General features: G+C 45.5%; 1 protein-coding gene across 1 annotated transcript; it reads right to left on the minus strand.

Moving 5' to 3' along the window:
* Positions 1-384: 384 nt before the first annotated feature.
* LOC147905684 (pentatricopeptide repeat-containing protein At2g13600-like) lies at positions 385-2370 on the minus strand. Its single transcript, XM_087374122.1, has one exon. It carries the CDS (start codon positions 2368-2370, stop codon positions 385-387), a length of 1986 nt encoding a protein of 661 aa, XP_087230248.1.
* Positions 2371-18181: the final 15811 nt, after the last annotated feature.

Genomic DNA, 18181 nt, shown 5'->3' on the forward strand with positions numbered 1-18181 from the left:
TCTAAAGCCATCTCTCATCCCCGGAACCCTCTTGCCAATAATCACGATATGAACATATTCCATTGCAATGTGATGATAACAAATTGCATCCCTCAAGATTGTTTCAAAGGACAATCTTACGCATTAAATGGTGTCCCAGAATTACATTCAGAGCAACCACAGATGTTCTTGGGTTGGGCCTAAAAGTATGGCCAGCTCCTCCCTATAATCCCAAACTTCAAAGGATGCCTTTTCTCTCTTCTTCACCCACATCATGAAGAAATTCAAATGTGTCAAGCACATATGTAGAGGACTCCATGCAGTTACTCAACCTCCGTAGCTTATACCCTCTTGTTGAATACATGAATTGTCTCTAGCAACAAAGTCATGACCAGATTATTGACCTTAATTTAACTGTGATCCAGAGCTTTCTTCCCACTTAGTATCAATCACTGCCTTTCTCACCTCCAACACGTCATTCGACCTACCTGCATTGGCATGGATGCTAGCTAGCAAAACATATGGTGAAGAACTCTTTGGATCTAACACAAACGCATAATTTGCAGCACGTGCTGCCCGCTTCACATCATTATGAATTCTGCAGGATGAAAGCAGACTCACCCATGCTGAAAGGACATGTTCAAATGGCATACTGATGATGAGGTCCTCTGCCTCTTCCAATAGTCCTCTTCGCCCAAAAAGATCAACCATGCGCACACAATGTTCCACAGAGGCCTTTATACCATGGTCTCTATTCATAGATGCAAAGCATCTCATCCCATCAGTAACAAGACCTGTATGGCTGCATGCAGTGAGAACGCTGAGGAACGTGATCTCGTCTGGCTTGAAGCCTCCAGCTTTCATTTGACCAAACAGTTGAAGGGCCTCCTTGTCATGCCCATTCTGGGCACACGCAGCAATTATAGCATTCCAGGAGACCACATTCCGGTATGGCATCTCTGCAAACAAGACCCTCGCATCATCTAGGCTCCCACACTTGCCATACAAATTGATAAGGGCTGTCCCCAAAACCACATCCAATTGCCATCCGTTGCAAGCAACAATGGCGTGGATCACCCGACCCTCTTCTAGGGCTGCTAGACTGGCACACGCATCCACACCACCAATGAAGGTGACCCTGTCTGGCTCAAAGCCCTCAGTCCGCATTTGACCAAGCAGCTGCAGTGCCTCCTCGCCATGCCTATTCTGGGCACAAGCAGTGATAATGGCATTCCAACAGACTACATTCCACTGTGGCATCTCTGCAAATACTGCCATCGCATCGTCTAGCTTCTTGCACATGCCATACATATTGACGAGGGCTGTTCCCACAGCAACCTCCAGTTCCCATCCCTTGCCAGCAAGGGTTGTGTGTATCATTCGACCCTCTTCTAGGGCTGCCACACTGGCGCACACATCAACAATTGAGATGAAGGTGATCTTGTTTGGCTCAAAGTCTTTACCCTCCACATGACCAAACAGTTGCAGGGCCTCTTTGCCATGCCCATTCAGGGCAAACGCAGCAATCATGGCATTCCATGAGACCACATCCCGCTGTGGCAAATCTATAAGCAGTACTCTCGCGTCATCTAGGCTCCCACACTTGCCGTACATATTGATAAGGGCTGTACCCACAACAACATCCGACTCCAAACCATTGCCAGCAATACTCGCATGGATCACTCGCCCCTCTTCAAGGGCTGCAATACTAGCACACGCATCCATTACACAGATGAAGGTGACCTTGTTTGGCTCGAAACCTTCAGCCTGCATTTGCCTAAACACTTCCAGAGCCTCCTTGCCATGTCCATTCTGGGCACAAGCTGCAGTCATGGCATTCCAGGAGACGACATCCCGCTGTGGCATCTCTGCAAACAATGCCCTCGCATCATCCAAGCTACCGTTCTGGGCAGATGCTGTGATCATAGTATTCCACGAGTACAAATCCCGATAGACTATTTTGTCAAACACAGCCCGGGCATTCTGTAGGCTCCCACACTTGCCATACATTTGGACGAGAAGGTTACTCAAAAATCTATTGCCAGCATGCCCATACCTGCTCATGTGCTCATGCACACGTTTGCCCTCAGACAGGGCCTTGGCAATGGTGCAACGCTTCAAAAGCGAGGCATAGGTAGCATGATCTGTCTCTGGACCTAGTTGCCCGAGGATTTCTACAGTGAACGTGTTGTGAGACCCACAGTTTTCATTTGTATGGTGGTGTCTGTCCAATTTCGGTGTAGGACAGGTCTTGTTTAGCAACCCTTCAGCAAACGACCGCAGGAGGTTGCTCTTGTGCTTATCCCAACCCAGAGGGTCCGACCTCTCCAAGGATAGGGGCGGTTCAATCGCAAGAGAAGGCACGCTCGATGCGGAGAGAAAGAGCGCCATGGTTTAATATTTGGGCAAGACCACGTTGAAGAAACAGAAACAAAGAGGCAGACCTCTCATTCCTTGCCTCCATAGCTCCATGCTAATAAGCCTGCATGGTTTTATCCTACAAAATGCTGCAACATGGAGCCACACATTCGAATTTTGACGCCTACGAGGGCCTTATTACGACGCCCATGACATCTGTAGTGAGAGCAGGTTAGGAGGTCTCCGGACCGTTTCACCACCTCTAATTGAACAAGAGGAGTACGACTAGGGACCTTGTATCAAAACATCCATACATAGTTTAAGGGGAGCAGCCCTCTCGGGTAAAATTGCATGCTAATTCAAATTGTCCTGTGGTGCCGATTTTCCCCAAATGAGAGTACTTTGCATTCAACACATACCGCTTGAAGGACAAGGAAAGGACGCCTCTGTCGGGAAGGGTCTCCAACAAATTGAAGCAGCGACCATCTTGAAAGAATCCAACAAATTGAAGCTGCGACTATCTTGAAAGAATCCTGCTGATTCGACCTCCTTCGCACTGAAGATTCTCGAGAAAGACATGAAACACAGGAAAGCCTTGGCGATTCGCAAAAGGAGCGTATGAGATGGGGCATGCAACTTTCTCTCAGTGGTGCTAGGTGGTTCGGCTTGCCTTCTAGAGTTGTTTACGTTTTTTTCCCTGTGGCAAAACCGATTGTTTTCCCATGATCTAGCTTCTAGTAGGATTTTGGGTCGCGCTTTCTTCCTGATTGAGTCGATTCAGAAGCCTCTGGAAAGCCTTTGCTCTCGAAATCCTAGGGTGATGTGGTTCTTCCGATTCCTTAGTCTCCATTTGAAGAGTTCCAATGCCCACTTAGGAAGGAGGAATTTCCCGGGCTTCGTGACTCCATCTCCATTGTGGCTCCGGTTCCCAGAAATAATGAAGGCGCTTGGACTAGAAAATCCTGAGTTTTCTTTTCTCAGGATGTAGTGCTCTAGCTCTTTTGTGCTCCAGCCAATCTTCCTAGCTTTCTTGACGCCGAAGATTTCCAAGAGCGTTCCCGCGTGTCCATGTCCATGTTCAGATGCTCAGCGGTCGCTCGTCAGAAGGAGAACAACCAGCAGCGAGGATTGCACCTTCCAAAATTCGATTGGCGTTCCAACATAGCTTCTCCCATGGTTTCTCGATTGGCAATGTTGCAAAATTCTATCTTCTCTGAAAAAGCTTGTCGTTGAATAGAGCTCCCTTCTCAGAAGCCGAAGTTCGGCAGAGAGTTGAGGAAGTTGAGCGAGCCAGTGCATCTTTCTTACGTTAGACTATCTTCATACGTTAATAGTTATACGATCATAACTTTTATCTTTCATTGTTTTGTTAGCACTGCCTTTCATTGTTTTGTTAGCACTGCCTTCCACCCAGAGCTATAATCTTTTCATTAAAAAAGTGTCCCACACCATTTTTCGCCACGTGGCCTCCTACTATCTTTGTTCTCTCTCTCTCACTCTTCACTCTCGGAGTTTGCAAATCATTCGAGCTTCCATCACAGCTGTTGCAAATTAATCATTCATTCATCTTGACAATTGTTTTCCTTTGACAGAACCAATTGAAGGCAGTGCTCACGAGTACTTGTACTCACTTGTTATCTTTTTTATCTTTAACCTATTAACCACGGACACCAAAAACAAAAGGAGAGGACACGTTGCAGCTTGGAGGAGAAGAGCTTGCCACGGTCACAAAGAAGGAGGCTTAAAGGGGGGAGGAGGTGAAAGACAAGAGGAGCTTTAGGGAGAAGGTGTTGAGAGGAAGAGAAAGAGGAGAGAGAAGGACACGAGAGTTGTGTTGAAAGGAAGAGAAAGAGGAGAGAGACCGACACAAGAGTTGCTCCCAAGAAAGTAATTCTATTCATAGATCATAGGCATATATATAGTTAAGGACTAAGCTATATATAGCTCTAACACCCCCACTCAAACTAGCTACGGATGAAAAAAAACCCTTGGGGAGTACAAGGGAAAAACCCGAGCCACTATATATATCTATGTGAATATATATACAAAGGATGGCCATATGCCATTTTGAATGATACAGTGTAATGCTGGATGATACAGTGCAAATTGCATGTGGATAGTACAAGGGCATAAGACAAGCACTTGTCCATAGTACAGTGCAAAGTATAGGCACTATGTTTGGTGCATGATACAGTGAAAAGTATGTGTGAAAAATAGAAAAATATTCCTGGAAATCTCAACTTGTTTGACATAGTGAGATGATGCATAATCAGGGCTTGAGATCTTCAAGTTCGATGTTTGAGCTCTTCATCTAAATAGTAGAGCTTGTTGTCTCCAAGTTCAATTCGGTCAAACCTCCTCAAACCTTTGTAATTATGCCTTCATATTTTGCACAATTCATCCACATAAAATGACCTATTTCATGCAGTGTACATGAACACAACAAATATTCAAGTGTCCGTTTCTATTATACCAACTAGAGTGCTTGGCCAGCTGGGCTCTTGATGAATACTTCTCTCTTTTGCTATCTTGTTGAGGCTGGTGGAATTTACCTTGTCTGCGTCCATGTCTTATGCTGCAATGTCCCGAGCTTTCTGATTCTCTGCACCTGTTCTCGACAACAGACAAGATATTAAAACCATTTTCCTTGCACGCATGTTTGACGTAACATATTCATGACTTGCCTCTGCCTTTTTCAATCTCTGGTAGTGAATACCTTTATGCGCGTGGTTGTGTTGTCGGCTGTGAGAACTGTCGTTGAATTGGTCTGAATATGTCTGGATGTGGGCAATGTAGTATGCGCAGCCTCGTCCTCTCAGTCACTCTGGACAACATCACGTATGCTAGGCCAGGGGCAAACACTCCTCGAAATATGAGCAGCGCTTTGTTGGATATGGTTGCGCCTTGGGATTTGTGTCCCGTGATAGCGTATGCTAGGGTTAGTGGAAATGTGGACTTGTGGAACCATTTTCCATTTATTGCCTTCCGCTGATGCTTCGAGTGTCGTAATGTGAGCACGGCCGCTGTTGTCTCCACGACGACAGTGATACCGTTGATTTCCCCCCTGCTAGTTGCATTGATGCTCTTGATTTTGCACATTACTCCATTTGCGGCACCTATTGCGAGGTCGATGTTTTCCGTTATCATTGCCTTCGCCCCCACGCAAATTTTTCCTATCTCGTTGAAGCTTTTGTCCTCCAACCATTCTTTGAGAGCTGGTTCGCTCGCGGCGTTACTGAGAGTGCTCTCAACAGAAGCAAGAATGGAAGAAGGAGAGAGAGCGAGAGAGAGAGACAGAGAGCCACACAAGTTTTGGTGGGTGCAGAACCACCCTAATCTTCTTTTTCATTCATTTATATATGTGTTTGAGTATTGTACATAACTGGGGTTAAGGCACAGTGACCTTTAACCCCACAACCTCCCACTTAAAGGACAATGTGCCTTTAAGGGAGAACAACCAGTGAGCATACTATCCAATGCCCATCAATACACGACAATACTCAAACCGCTGACTAGGTAGACTCTTCGTCAGCATATCTGCAGGGTTATCATCTGTATAAACCTTGACAAGCTCTATGCGCTTGTCCTCAAGTACCTCCCTGATGAAATGGTACCTGACCTCAATGTGTTTGGTCTTTGCATGAAAGACCGGATTCCGTGCTAGCTGAATAGCACTCATGGAATCACTATGCAATGTCGGTATACCTGTATGAATCCCCAAATCTCCCACTAGCCGATCAAGCCATATAGCCTCCTTGCAACCCTCTGTGGCTGCAACATACTCAGCCTCTGTGGTAGACAAAGCAACGCACTTCTGTGCGCGAGACATCCACGACACTGCACCACCTGCAAAGGTGAACACATAACCAGAAGTGGATCTCCTACTATCCACATGCCCTGCATAGTCTGAATCTGTGTACCCAAGTACACGCATGTCTCCTTTACCAAAGCAAATGCACATCTCCTTGGTACCCTTCATGTACCTCATGATGCACTTAACTGCCTCCCAATGCCTCTTTCCTAGATTAGCCATATACCGGCTAACAACTCCCACTGCAAATGCAATGTCTGGTCTAGTAGCTATCATAGCATACATAAGACTCCCAACTGCTGATGCATAAGGAACCTTGGCCATCATGGCCCTCTCCTCATCTGATTTGGGACTATCTGTATGACTCAGTTTCACATATGGAGGCAATGGAGTACTCACTGCCTTCCCCCCCTCCATATTGAAACGCTGTAATACTTTTGTAACATACTCTTTTTGTGAAAGCCAAAGGAGTTTCCTACTCCGATCACGCGTGATGCGCATACCAAGAATATGACCTGCAAATCCCAAATCCTTCATATCAAAGGCCTCATGCAACTTGGCCTTTAATGCATCTAGCTCATAAGTATTCTTGCTAGCCAATAGCATATCATCCACATATAGTGCCAGGATTATTAGGCTATTATCCTTAGCCCTTTTAGTGTAGAGGCAGTGATCAATTTCACTCCTTCTGAAACCCTGGGACCGAATGAAAGCATCAAACTTCTGATACCATTCTCTAGGCGCTTGCTTAAGACCATAGAGACTCTTCTTCAGCTTGCAAACTAAATGCTCTTTGCCCTTTTCTTCAAAGCCTTCCGGCTGCACCATGTAAATTTCCTCATGCAAATCCCCATGCAAGAAAGCTGTCTTGACATCCATTTGCATAAGCTCCATATCCTCTACTGCCACTAGTCCAAGCATGCATCTAAGTGTGGTCATCTTCACAACCGGAGAGAATATCTCATCAAAGTCCACACCCTTCTCTTGCTTGAACCCTTTAGCAACCAATCGGGCCTTGTACCTAGGCACATCATCACCTGTGACCTTCATTTTGTAGACCCATTTACATGGCAATGCTTTCTTTCCATGTGGCAAAGAAACCAAGTCCCAAGTCTTATTCTTCATAAGTGAACTCATCTCTGATTGCATAGCATACTCCCACTTGCGTTGATCCTCACGCATCATAGCCTCTTTGTAGCAAGAAGGCTCCCCGCAATCAGTAAGCATCACATAGTCTACCCCTGGAACAAACCTATCAGGCGGTCTAGACACTCTAGATGATCTTCTCAATGGCATTTCAGCTTGCTGTCCCACTTGCATATCAGCCACATTTGGCTCATCATTTCCACCAATAGATGATCCATCATCTACCCTTGATTGTATACCTGTGGGAGTACTTGGTTGTACCATTTCTTGCACATTTGGTGCATGGACAGCTTGCTGTCTATCAACATATGCAGGTGGATTCACATCCTGGAAAGTGATTCTCCTCATTTCCACATCCCTCATGGGTGCCTTATGCATCTTCTTCTCATTGAAGACCACATCATGGCTGCGTATGATCTTCTTTGCTTCTGGATCCCAGAGACGATAGCCCATCTCTCCACTTTCACCATAACCTAGAAAGATGCATTTCCTAGACTTAGGATCTAGCTTCTTTCGAAGCTCTTTTGGCACATGTGCATATGCCTCACACCCAAATATACGCAAATGAGAGTAAGAGGGCTTCTTGCCACTCCATGCCTCTTCAAGAATACCACCATCCAAACTCTTACTAGGTGATCTATTGATCACATGCACTGCAGTCTTCATTGCCTCAGCCCAAAAACCACCAGAAAGACTTGCATTGGAAAGCATGCATTGCAACCTTTCTTGAATGGTACGATTCATCTTTTCTGCAACTGGATTTTGCTCTGGAGTACGAGGGGATGTAAGCTCCCTCTTAATCCCACGAGTATCACAGAAATGCTAAAAGTCATGAGAGAGATACTCTCCACCATTGTCAGTCCGTAGGCATTTAAGCGTTCTACCTGACTGATTCTCAACCAAGGCCAGCCATTTCTGAAATACCTGGAACACATCACTCTTCCGAGCTATAGCATAAGCCCACACTTTCCTAGTTGCATCATCAATGAATGTCACATAGTATTCAGCCCCGCCTAATGACCGTGTAGGCATGGGACCACATGCGTCTGAATGCACCAAATCAAGCATTTCAAACTCTTTCTTTCCCCTTCTTTTATGGGCTGATTTAGTCTGCTTCCCATAGAGACAATGCTCACAAAATTCAAAATCAGAGAAACTCAAATGCGGTACATAACCCAAACGGCATAAGAGTTTCATTCCACTCTAGCTCATGTGCCCCAACCTGCAATGCCACAAAGAAGTGCTTGGCTGCTCGGTTATTGCAACAACATGATCAAATACCCCTGATACATGTAAGGGATACAAAGTCCCACACTTGGCACCCCTGGCCAAAAGCATAGAGCCCTTTTGAATTTTCCAACTCTGAAAGCCAAAAGTGGTGTGAAAACCAGCATCATCTAGCTGACCCACTGAAATAAGACTCTTGGTCAGCTTAGGCACATGTCTCACATGTTTCAAAACAAATGCAGACCCATTTGCAAAAGAAAACTTTATGTCACCTGCTCCCACTATGTCACATGCATAGTCATTTCCAAGATGCACACAACCTGTCTTTCCACTATCATAAGTGGAGAACCATTCCCTATGGGGAGTAACATGGAATGAAGCACCAGAATCCAAAATCCAATCCTGGGAATATGCATCATTTGAAGTGGTAAGCAACTCTGTAGATAAAGTAGACATGAAGAGAACATCATTGTCACTATCACGTGTGACTGCATTGATCTCCTCGATCTTCACTTTTCCTTTGTCCTCCCTTGGAGACTCTTCCTTTTGATTTGCACCCCAATTTGCATTCTTTTTCTTATCCTTTTGCTCTCTTTTCAGCTTGTAGCAATCCTTTTTCATATGGCCCTTCTTGCCACAGTGGTAACACTCAATGTTCCGTGCCTTGGATTTGCTACGAGACTTCCCTCTTTCTTGGGACTTCCCCCTGAACTGTGATCTGCCCCTTTGCACATTTAAGGCTGCATCCTGCTTGTTGCCATCCATAGACTTCCGTCTAATCTCCTCGGCCAACAAGCTACCCACAACATCATCAAATTTCAGTGCTCCACCAGGTGCAGAGTTACTGACAGCTGTACGGAAGGTATCCCATGAGGATGGCAATGAACATAAGAGAAATATTGCCTTAGTCTCCGCATCAAAATTCATTTTCTGAGCCTGAAGCTGGCTGAAAATAATATTGAATTCATTCAAGTGAGAAGCAATGGAGACCCCTTCCTTCATCTGCAGCTCAAACAACCTCTTCATGAGGTAAACTTTATTAGAGGCAGTTTCCTTCTCATAAGTGGCACACAGTTTCTTCCACAAATCTTCCGTAGTCTGCTCATTTACTACTGTGAAATAAACTGACTCTGCAAGATGAAGTCTAATAGTAGACTTTGCTAATGCATCCAACTCATTCCAATCATCCTCAGACATATTTGCAGGCTTAGCTTCAATCCCTGCCAAGGGTTTAATCTGCTTCTTTTGAATAAGCACATCCCTTATTTGTTCTTTCCACAAAGAAAAGTTTGTCCCATCGAACTTTTTAATGCTGAAAAACTCCTTTTCAGGCATGGAAGAGGATGCCATGATGCAAATGAAACAAAATGCCAAATGCTAGTGCCTGCAAGAGAGAATCACACCAAATACCAGGTGCACCCAAATGTGTATGCCACAATAGAGTGAAATATCACCAAAACTCAAAACTCAAAGCATCTGACTCATGTGCATATACTATGCATCCATATGAGCAAATCTGGCCCAAAAGAAAATGCCAATAAGTGCCAAATGACTCAAGCATAAACACTGTCCACTGGCATATGCATCAATAATGTCTCATCCAAGAGAGCATATCACTATCAGTGCGTCACCTGCAATGTGTCAAAGCTGTCCCTCAGCATAAAATAGCATCCATGTGCAAAGCGTCCATAAAAATAGCATCCCACAAGGCAATTTGGGCCTATCAGCGCATCCAACAAGGACCGCAATGCATCCAAATGGCCTATAAATCATCCACTGCAACCCAATGCATACCACGAATGAGCACACACTGCTCAAACTGCAACCAGAGTGATCTGCATAAGGTATGCTCAAGAAATCATAGTCCCACGGTAATGAGCGCTACTGAAAATAGAACCTGAGATGCTTCAAAACATGGGCGCCATTGCATAATCGGACTCAGCAAGAAAATCTGCAAATATCTCTCTTCTGCCAGAACTCCAAAATCCCAACCGATGAGTGAGAAATGGGAGTCAACACTTATCCACTGCCATGTGGCATAAATCTAAGGTTTCAAAACCTTAGTATGAAAAATGCATAACAGAGAGACGAAATCGAATACACAGAGATTTATAACTTTGAAAATCCTCCACCGAATCACGCAAGAACTGATAGGTAGGGGTTTTTGGGCGTCCGGAACGCAATGGGACAGACGGTTTTGGAAACCGTGGTCTCAATCACTGGGTCCAACACACGGACTGAAAAACGTTTTTGGAAACAGAGCTATCTGTAAACTCCACCGGAGTGCGAATGATGAGCAACATAGAAGTTTTAGGACCTCCTGAGTCCACCGGAACTGACAGATCTGCAAATGGTTGCTCCAAACTTGAGTTCCAACACCCGGGCAAAAAACGCAGGAACTGACACAGTGAGTCAGAAATCCACTGAAATGATCCCAGATTCAAGAACGAAAGTGTTTCCAAGCTCCTGAAGTAATGTGGACACCAAAAGCAAGCAATAGTTGCCTCTACAAGTCAATACGGAGTCTCTGTCATCGAACGGAACAGGGAAAAGCTCAAAAAACGACTTTTTCTTTGAAAGCTCTTAACAGGCTCTCAAAACCACTTCGCAAAGCCAAAGTGACTTTTCCAAAGGTTCCTCCAAGGTCTCTGCACACTCGGATGCAAGTAAAGTCACCCACAAAGCTTCCCACAGAGCTTCTCCTTCCTCCCACAGAGCTGCTGAGCTTCAAAGCATTCACGCACGCTCAGCTAGATCACCCGGGCTCTGATACCAGTTGAGAGTGCTCTCAACGGAAGCAAGAATGGAAGAAGGAGAGAGAGCGAGAGAGAGAGACAGAGAGCCACACAAGTTTTGGTGGGTGCAGAACCACCCTAATCTTCTTTTTCATTCATTTATATATGTGTTTGAGTATTGTACATAACTGGGGTTAAGGCACAGTGACCTTTAACCCCACAGTTACTGTGTATTTTAACATGCACAATCATCTCGAGAGTGTTGAATTTCTCCACAAGCTCATCGTTGAAGGTAGCGACATCGACTCTGTGCGTGCAAATGATGGTTGTTTCGGCATCAATGAAGTGGCATGCACCTTCCTTCTCGACAATGCACTGCCCCAAACAGTCGGAAATCTCGTCAATTGTGGGCGTCCTGAGTCTTATGGTATGCAAGAATGCCAGGAACGGCATGTCTCGTGCATGTCGCACCGAGAATTGCATGTGGTACATTTTCGCTGCAGGCCAGTGCGTGGAGGACGTGATGTGGCACGGCTCGCAGAGATCCTCGCGGTGTTTGCAGACTGGCGGTAATTGCGCCAGGTCACCAAAAATTATGAGCATTTTGTGTCTGAATGGCTCATGCAATGTGCCATTAGTGACATTGACGATTTGTCTTACCACAAGATCGAAAGTCATCCTTGTTAGCATGGACATCTCGTTAATGATGATCGCGTTGGCTTCCTTGATTGCGAGGTGTCACTCATCCGTCTCATGGATGTTCAGTGGGTACTGACTGTGCGCACAAGGATGTTGAATTGGTAGTGTACAGTGGTTGCAATCCCGTTCAGCCGCGTCGCAGCCGCCCCTATTGATGCACAGAGTATTGCCGTTTTGTTTTGTGCTACCAGATGCGAAACATAGTACCGTATCAAGAAGCTTTTGCTGCTACCTGGTGTTCCACAGACAACGTGCAGCCCCGAGCTCGTTGAAGCCAGGCTTTCGAAGACTCTTTGTTATTCTACTGTCAATGCGGCATTGGCGACGGTGCGAAACTCGGCCATTTTTTCCAACATCCTCGCGCATGTTGGCCCTTCGACGGTTTGCTGGTCGATGTTAGGCGCTTCCATCGGGCAATCTCGGATGATCGCAACCTTTTGCAATATCATATTGATCAACTGGTCTGTGTGGTCAGTCGCTAGCAAGTTCCTTTGCGTGTATTCGGTCACATACATCTCGAGGTCCTCGTTGCTCAATATGAGGCCGCGCATTTGGCATTCGACAAAGTAGGTGATGTCCAGGGTGGTAGTCAGTGAATCTGACTACTCACTCACATTTTGCGATCCTGTTGCCGAAGAGGTCAAGACCGACCGTTCCACGTTGCGTTGCGAGGAGTCGACATAGTGAACGATCTCGCTCCTTATGATTGTTGGTATCTGCATGCAGTTTAGCGCGGCTTCTGTTGGAGAGGTTGGTTTTGATAGGAGGCTCGCGGCGATGAGTTTCAGCTTTACTTCGTCGAGATGTTGCAACCCCAAACGCGAGGCGTCTTCTGAACGGATGTTCAGTTTGCCCATTGGTTCAGATTTCATCGCGTACTTGAGGAGGTAGTGAGAGATTGAAGAGTTTGTCACCCGCTGTATGTTCATGTGCACACCCCACAACAGTAACACGGAAGGGTGGTAAGGGACGACGTTTCGGTGCTCATGTCCCGGCCGGTAATACAACCAACGTTGCGTCAGAGGGTCAAGGATGGGTTCATATTCTGGCTGTGTTGCGAAAGGGAAGCCGTGCTTGCAACTGTGGTGTGACGGTCCGACGTAGCACGCTTTCCTGCATATGTGCAATTGCTTCCTGAGAACTAGTTCTCGCAGCCTTGTGTTTCGAGGATCCAGGGCCTCGTCCCTGGGGACGTAAGCCGCAATCTCATTTGCAATTCGCTGACAGTCATCATGGTGGACCCACAATATGACATGGGCATGTAGGGAGCCCCTATTTTGTATCTCATAACAAACGACATGGTGTTGTATTCGGCCAAGCAGACCGTCGGATGAAAGCAAATGCTTGCGCATGAACATGTGGAAGCGTGCGTGGAAAAGTGCCACGCATTCAACAGGACAGTCCTTCCAAGTGAATTGCGCATTATAATGTGTTGCGATGCTCTCGATCACATTAATTTCTTGCCACCGTGTATCGGTGACCTCGTCTGCAGTGAATGTCAGAAAGAAATCTGGGAGGCCCCAAGCATCGACCATCGTTACGAGGTCCTTCAGTTGCCGTCGATGCCACGATGGGGACCCCGGCATTGTTGATGGCATGCTGTAGCGAAGCACGTGTCTCATTGCGTCTTCATCGGTCGTGGCAGGGTTGGCTTTCCTATATTGGTCCCCAGGGGATTCACAAGAGGAAACTTATGATATCACGTGAGTGTACAATAGGGAGGTTTTTTTAATGAGGCATAAGCTTATAAATTAGGGGTGGGGGGCCTTTTATTTTTTCCCAATATTGAATTTAAGTTAGGGGGGCCATGCCATATTTAAGAGGGGGGGACATAGTATAGGCTACCTTGGGTGACTAGTCCAAACAAGTTTGGTTTTGTGTATGGTTTTAAATCGTCATAGTGAAAGTAATCTAAATTTGCTTATTGTGTGATCTAAATGCTTGAGAAAGAACGTAGATTTAAGGAAAGGGGGGACATAATAGAATTTTGGAGGTATCTTATAAGCTTAAATAGGGGTGTTTTATCATCCTACATGGATCTTAAATAGGGGGTTTTCTTGAAGTTCATGCACGCAGGTGACGTCCCCCTTTCATGAAGAGTGAATCCCCCAGGTATTGGTCGATGTCTCGTTGCAAGCATGTAGAGTTGCTTGAATTGGCAATCATCACTGCCTGTTTTAACTGGAACATGATCAACAGGTACGGCTTGTAGAGCGTGTAGATAGAGAATAAGGTGCATATTCTCATTTTCACATAGTTGCTGAACTGTATGCAGCCATCATAGTAGCCCCGTCCGAAAGGGAACAGGAACGGGAACACTGCTAACTCCATGGTTATGTCAACGCACGCACTGCCAGCTGCTGCTACTCCATCGACGTGGAATGAAGCGACCCTCTCTGAAAGCATTTCTGTACCCCGTAGCTGTATGGAGGCAAACTCATGCTTGTCCCTTGCATCAAAGGTGCGACGGTTCGCGGGGTCCACCATGTTTTGCAAAAGCAGGAGCTCAGGCTGAGATTCCGCTATTGACATTAACTCGAAGGGAGCTGTCTCATCGTGTAGTTCCAAGATACCTGCAATGGTTTGAGGACTCAAGATGCACATACCCATCTTGATGTCCGCATGCTCTACTAAAGAATTGTACTTGCGCAATATTGGATTGTTCTCGATGTTGTATGCGAGCACACCTGATAGCTCGTTCGTCACGATTTCTTGAGCCGAGCTTAGTGGGACGTTTCGCCAAGATATCAAAGGATTGTCTAGAAGTGACCTTCGATTGAGTGTGCCACGAGCAATCACATTTGCAGTCGTGGTAACTGAAATGGATACATCTATGATGCTTAGCAGTTGCGTGTGGAGGTGGTTTGTTTTAAGCAACTGCCGAGAGTACTGTGGCATCAACCGCACAATGTATCTGCTCCGCTGGGCATCTCGTGTGCAGCTTTGGCATTTCCAGTAAGTCACTTGCATGCCCATATTCTCGCAGGCTCCTTTAGTAATTATTTGTCAATGCTGCGAGCTTCTAGCGAGCTAGAGAATGTCAAAATTTCTCATCAGCATTTTAGTACTTTTGTCTATCGACCTATATGCACTATTGATTGGAAATTCTGAGTTGTAAAAGGGGGTTCACATCCCAACCTACAACGAAACAAGGTTGTGGCGAGCCAATGCAACCTACAACGGAAATTAGAAGCAATTGTAGAAATTATAGCTAAAGAACTAGAGGATCTCTCGTTGCAAGCCCACACCGCAGAACCAGCAACCAATAAATCAACTTTTGCTGCAGTTTTGTAAGCTGCAGCAGCTTTGTTCTTCAGGACTTTAATTCCTCTGCCATTGAGCTCTTGCAGCACGAACCATGAAATGTGTAAATAAGATACAAAGTAAAGTAGCAGGAACCATGAAATGTGTAAATAAGATACAAAGTAAAGTAGCAGGAGGACACGTAGACAAGATCCAGCAGGAGCAGTAGCGGCAGTAAGAAACGTCCACACAAGATACCATCCAGAGGGCGCGAGATAGTACCAGTGAGTATGTGCCGAAAGGCAGCGACGACAGTGCAATGCAGACGAAAGACCAAGGAGTGCAGAAAGCCAAGGATAGCACAGTGCAGACGAAAGACCAAGGGGTACGTAGGCTACGTGCAATCCGTGACAGACACAATCTCTCAGAAGGCAAGGGGGTGGAAGGAGACGCTGTTGGGAAAATTGGAGCAAGCGAAGGGAGCACCGGAGGGGACAGCAGAGGAAGCGAAGGAGAAGGCGAGGGGGGGTGCACAATCGGCGAAGGAGGCAGTACAAAGGAAGGCAAAGGAAACAAGAGGAGCAGCTAGGGAGGCGGGGGAGCAAGGAACGGGGTATTTGCAATCGGTAGTAGAGATGGTATCAAAGACAGCAGTGTCGTTGAAATCGACACTGATGGGAAAGACGGAGGAAGCAGGGAATGAGGCGAGGAAGGCGAGGGAGCAAAACCTGGGAGAGTGAGCTGCGAGGCGAGGGGGAATTCAGGAACGTTGAAGGAGTGAAGTCGCACCAGCCATGGCTTTTGTTGTTGGTGTCTCCGGACAAGCTATGAGCTCTCTCCTTGAAAGAAGGCTCTAACAAAAAGCACAACAGTTAATACATAACAACAAAAAGCACAACAGTTATGTAAGGCTTTGTTTTCACATTAGTACATAACAACAAAGCATCTGATCGGTGAGCACACGCCTTGTTTTCTTCTCAGAAAGCTCGGTTGTTTTGAAAATTGAAGGTCAAAAAGCGCGCATTCCCCTTGAGCTCACTGAGGGCATCGTCTCAATGCACGAATACATGGAGCAGATTGCCACCGCTGCGAACTCACTATCTGATCTCGACCTGGCAACAGAACAGGAATACACAGAGTACCTAGGATGGTGCCTTTTGCAAAGTTTTTCTAGCATGAAGTGGACCGTTTACAAGAAAAGGCAGTTGCGTGTATATACTGGGCGTCTACACCTACTCTAAGCAAGATCTTGGAATGGCAGGAGCTATGCAAGCTGAAAGTGAATGCAAAATGGATCGTGTAGAGGGAGATTGAACAGAAGAATTGACGAACGAAGCGGGTGAAGATGGAGGAGCCAAGGCAAGAGAGGCTTGTGCAGGGCGTATATGCCTCACAAGATTGAAGCCCCACTAAGAGAAGACAGAAAAAAGAATAGTTCTATAGCATCGCGCAGAAAGAAAACAGTAATGGAAATTGGTGACAAGCTCAGCAGATGGCTTTTCAAAAGCTTTCAAAGCTTTTGGGCTTTCAGAATTTAAAAAATCTAAGGGTGTATATTGTGCCATGTGGAAGCACAGGATTTCAGAATTTGAAAAAACGTCCTAGTGCTGGCCAAGTAAAGATGAATGTATGAGGAAATTGCTTCGGTCACTCCAAAGATGAGTATGGAGGGGCGATTTGAGATCTCCACAAAGCCAGGGCTGAAATGTCTCTTGGGTAGTGTAAGAAAGCTGCAGCAACACAATAGGAAGGCCCATAAAGTTCCTACAAATCACGAACCAATAATCCAAAAACATAATGAGCATTCGGGCATCTTGAAGTATCGGATTTGATATGTCCATAAAGCCAGGGCTGAAATGCCGCTTACGTAGTGTAAGAAAGCATGGCAACACAATAGAAAGGCCCATAATGATCCTGCAAATCAAGAACCAATAATCTAGAAACACAATGAGCATCCAGACATCCGAAAGTACCGAACAATTGAGCATCCCAGAAGTACCGAACAACTGGGCAGTCGGAAGTACCGAACAACCAAAAATACGAGCCCATAATGATCCTGCAAATCAAGAACCAATAATCTAGAAACACAACAAGCATCTGGACATTCGAAAGTACCGAACAATTGAGCATCCCAGAAGTACTAAACAACTGGGCCGCCAGAAGTCCCGAACAACTAGAAATACGAACAATTGGGCATCCCAGAAGTACTGAACAATTGGGCAGCCAAAAGTATCGAATAACCAAAAATATAACAAGCCACACACGTATGACAAGAGGCAAGCTTGTGTGGATTAGACCTCGGGGGGGTCACTCATCATATGTAACCCTATCACGTGAGTTCAACAGAAGGATTTTTTTAATTTCCAAAATTTACAGAAATAAATATACATAAGGGACTATTTAAAATAGTTTTGAAAAAAATTTACAGATTTGTATAGAAAAAGGGTACATTTTATCAATGAAAAAATTACAAATAAGGATTTTAGAAATAGGCCTTGAATGCACGTGATATAGAGGGTTTATACATAGTGACCCCCCCGAGGATTAGACACAGCTTACATAATCATAGCGGGAATGAAATAAGAACCTCTTTGCATCCGAAAGTACCAAACTTGTAATCGGGAAGATGAGCATCCGAGATTACAAAGAACATCTAGAAGTAATCAAGAAAATGGGCATTCGGGAATGGTGATCATGTCCAAACAAGTACTCAATAGTAATGCATATGTGCCACATCCAAACGAGTACTTAATAAATAATCCATATGTGCCATGTCCAAACGAGTACTCAAGAAGTAATCCATATGTGCTCATTTGAAAGACGTTGAACCTTGCCACATGAAAATGAGTACGCAATATGACCATGTCAAAATGAGGACTCAATAAGTAATCCATATGTGTCCATCGTGAAAGCCAGATAAATATGTGTCGCATCCAAACGAGGACTTAGTAATAATCCATGTACCACATCCAGACGAGTAAAT

The sequence above is a fragment of the Dipteris shenzhenensis genome, chromosome 1 (assembly GCF_047967505.1).
Source record: "Dipteris shenzhenensis isolate YYH24624 ecotype China chromosome 1, Dip_SZ_1.0, whole genome shotgun sequence".
NCBI lineage: Eukaryota > Viridiplantae > Streptophyta > Polypodiopsida > Gleicheniales > Dipteridaceae > Dipteris > Dipteris shenzhenensis.

Excerpts from the sequence above, each read along its gene's own strand:
- LOC147905684 (XM_087374122.1), bottom strand. The coding sequence starts at position 2,370 with ATGGCGCTCTTTCTCTCCGCATCGAGCGTGCCTTCTCTTGCGATTGAA.